The 3,567-nt window shown below is 35.3% G+C and overlaps 1 protein-coding gene across 3 annotated transcripts in view; it reads left to right on the top strand.

The window, feature by feature from the left end:
- The first annotated feature begins 1,565 nt into the window (after positions 1 to 1,565).
- The window catches only part of tpp2 (tripeptidyl peptidase 2), a 33,322-nt gene continuing 31,320 nt past the window's right edge, over positions 1,566 to 3,567 (top strand). For all 3 annotated transcript variants that reach the window (XM_016456864.1, XM_016456863.1, XM_016456862.1), the window contains exons 1-2: positions 1,566 to 1,789; positions 2,641 to 2,769. In XM_016456864.1, coding sequence (XP_016312350.1) covers positions 1,625 to 1,789; positions 2,641 to 2,769 — 294 coding nt within the window. In that variant the 5' untranslated portion in view covers positions 1,566 to 1,624. The remainder of the gene's footprint in view (positions 1,790 to 2,640; positions 2,770 to 3,567) is intronic.

Genomic DNA, 3,567 nt, shown 5'->3' with positions numbered 1-3,567 from the left:
CAGGTTTCTGACATTCCTCACTGCCAGGCCAGCACTGGACAGACAAATGGAAGCAGTATGTTGGAAACAAGCCCTCTCACTTTGGGCTATATAATAATCATCGTGGAACAATAAAGCCATCTAGTGGTTGAACACATTTAGCCACACAACTCAGCCAATGTTTCATATGATAATTTTGGAAATTAGGCTTCAAAATTAGTTTTTTTTCTCTTTCAAACATGTATTGAGTTTCCAAAAATCCACATTGCAGTTACTGTCACTACTGTAAAATTCATACACATCCTCACAGACTAACCACTGCCAGATTACCAGATTCCCTGTAAATTGAATACCGAATATTGGTTTCACTGACAGGGCTTAGATTAAGACAGGATGAGACCTTAGTTAAATTGAGACATTTAAGTTTTTATTATTATTATTATTATTTTAATGTGCCTTAGTAAAAAAAAAAAAGACTGGTTTGCATCTGATACAAATCATTGGCACTGACGTATGAGATATGTCAGTGCAAGTTGCTTTCAGTTAAGACAGCTCAAACATGCATTTTAGTTTGGGACTACTGTAGGATTAAGCCTTGTCTGTGAAACTGGACGTTCATTTATGTCTTGTTGAATATTTCCCTATACTGGCACATTTTTCTGTCAATTATAGCAATTTTAGCAATGTTAAAATAATATATTACCCGCAAAATGAAAATTCTTGTTTACTCACCCTCATGTTAGTCTTCATTCATATTCTGTTAAAAACATTATCCAGCTCCAAAAATGCCTTAAAAGTATATTGACAGTAATCCATACGACTTGTGCTCTATATTCTCTGTGTTCTGAAGTCATACAATAGTTTTGAATGAAGTACTTAATTTTTTTGTGAACTATTCATTTAAAATGTATTATAAATGCATTCATACGCAGGTAACAGGGAAAGTTCTCAGAACTTTGACTAATGTTCTGGCAAGGTTACGTTACGTTAATAGAATGTTAATTTGGTCAGTTATTTGGTCTTTAATAATGTTCTCAAAATGTTAGCCCCAAAATTTTATTTTTACATCATTCATACAAACTTTTATTTCTGAAACATTTCAGTTGTAAATAAAAAAAAACTAAATAAAAAAAACAAAAAAAAAACTGGATGTTTTGAACATTCAGAGAACATTCAGAAATAATGTTTTCATAACTTAATGGGAATGTTAGCAAAATGTTCTTAGAACATATTTTTGTTAGCTTGGTACACTTACTTATTTATTTATTTAGTATAAATCTAATTTACTTATAAATGAGACTAATACAAGCTTTAATGACCAGAAAGGTAAAATAATTCAAGTAATAGGCGCAGAATCCTGTAACGCCTGCAAAAAAGTAGGAAATGAGTTTTTGTATTATTAAATGATTAAAGTTATTCTTATATAAGGTTATAAGTAATTAAATAAGTTATTAAGTATATAAATATTATGTGTGCAAGAATTATGAACTTAAAGCTCATGAAACTGAGATGGAGATGTGTTTGTTAACGGTGGCTGAGATGAGTGTTACTGCACCTTTAAGAGAGTCGCTCGGCTCTCTCGCACATTGTGTCTTTACCGGTCTGCCGCTGTCGTGTTGTGTTTTCAAGCTCGCTCTGTACGGTAATGTCTGCTCATTCCGCTGAAGATCCGTTCCCGTTTCACGGGCTGCTTCCGAAAAAAGAGACCGGTGCTGCCTCTTTCCTCACTAAATTCCCAGAGTACGATGGCCGAGGCGTGCTTATCGCGATCCTCGACACCGGGGTGGACCCAGGGGCCCCGGGCATGCAGGTAAATTGAGCCCGCGGCTGCGGTTCATCACTAGGCCGCAGTGGGGTTGCCTACCGTTTAACGGACCACAAATACTGGACATTACCGGAACTCCGGTGTCATATTTAAACAACGAAGCACTAACATATACGAAGTAAATCAAGGTGAATAAAGCTGTAAATTACATAAACGACATATTCGAAAGGACAAGCTGTGTCATCCTCATCAATGGCTCTCATTTACAAAGGACTAACGTTACCATAGTAATACCATCGTTTCTTTGAACTACCATGGTATTTTAAGGGAAACATTATATGATATATACCGTGATAAATTAATATGTTAGTAATTTATACAGTTAGATATCAAAGAACCTTTATATATGACAAAGGCTGTGTTTCAAAACCTAGTGAGTTGCCTACATAGACATCACTATAGCATTTGATAGCATGCTGTTGATTTTGAGGCACAACTAGTTAGTGCTGTTTTGTGTGTTATAGTTAGTGTTCACCAAAAACACATGATTTGTCTTGAGTTGTTATGTTTAACTTGAGTTGTAAGCGGATCCAGCCGCTGTTTTGAGCTTTCACTCAACTGCCAGCAGTTCTTAATGCGCTACTGACTGAGCGATTCATGTGATGTACATGTCTTGTTTCTGTCTGTCCACCATCATTTTTAAAAGAAGAATGATCCTATAATGCTCCTATGGCAACGTGAGCTGATCTGTGCACTTAAACACAGATTATTTATCATAAATATATAGTCATGCGTCTGTTTTAACATCTAAGTTTTCAAACGCAACCCGCTGTGTATCTGATATGATTTGTCTGACTCCAGACTGATGCTGAAATATCTCATGCTCTTTCATGTAGACCACAACAGATGGGAAACCCAAGATTGTGGACATCATCGACACGACGGGCAGCGGCGACGTGAACATGTCCACTGTGGTGGAGGTAAAGGACGGGGTCGTGACCGGACTGACGGGACGCACACTCAATGTAAGAGTGCTAGTATTCTGCACCTTTATATTAGGAGCCGCTGTCATTCATTACAGTTCACACAAGCTTTCAGATACTCGGGTTACTAAAACTATATCTGTGTGAACATCACAATAACACATTTGCATCTCATATTTCAAAAGAAAATAAAAGATGATATTTTGCTTTTAGAAAATGCAGCCTGTTTCAGGACCATCAAGATTTTTTTACATTGTGACATTTTCATTTTAATTCTCAATGCAAAAGTACTCCGCAAACACTTAGTCAAGTGTAGTCAAACCTACATCCATTTGAGTTTTTATCCAAAGCAAACTTGTATAGGTTTTTAAATTGATCTTTTAACTTATTTGTCATGAAAATAGCCAGGGAAGCTGGCATGGCATTAAAACACCAACAAATGCAAAACACATAATTCTCACATTACTGTACATTACACAGAATGTTTTACTTTTTAGGATTTTTTTTTCTCAGTGGTGATGCTCATTTCCTAGTACAATATTTTCTACAGTGGAGTTGTAACACAAATTATTTTAATTCAGTATTACAACAAATATTTCCATGGTATACAAAGCATGTGCAAAAACATGTAGTTTGTTGCCATTAAAAAAAAAAGTAGAGGGGTTTTTGCCATTTGAGAGCACGTCGTGAAAATAATGTCAAATGTAGCATGTATTCCCTCATGCAATATTCATTTAATTATTTATTTATAAAAAGTGTCAAAGAATCCAACAGAACAATACAATTATCTTCCCACCTCAAAAGATAAAAAAGGTAAAAAAAAAAATAAAAAATAAAAAA

This window comes from Sinocyclocheilus anshuiensis, unplaced genomic scaffold (assembly GCF_001515605.1).
Source record: "Sinocyclocheilus anshuiensis isolate Anshui unplaced genomic scaffold, SAMN03320099.WGS_v1.1 scaffold856, whole genome shotgun sequence".
NCBI classification, from domain to species: Eukaryota; Metazoa; Chordata; class Actinopteri; order Cypriniformes; family Cyprinidae; genus Sinocyclocheilus; species Sinocyclocheilus anshuiensis.
The sequence above is the reverse complement of the archived record's forward strand: the minus strand, read 5'-3'. Positions and strand labels throughout refer to the sequence as shown.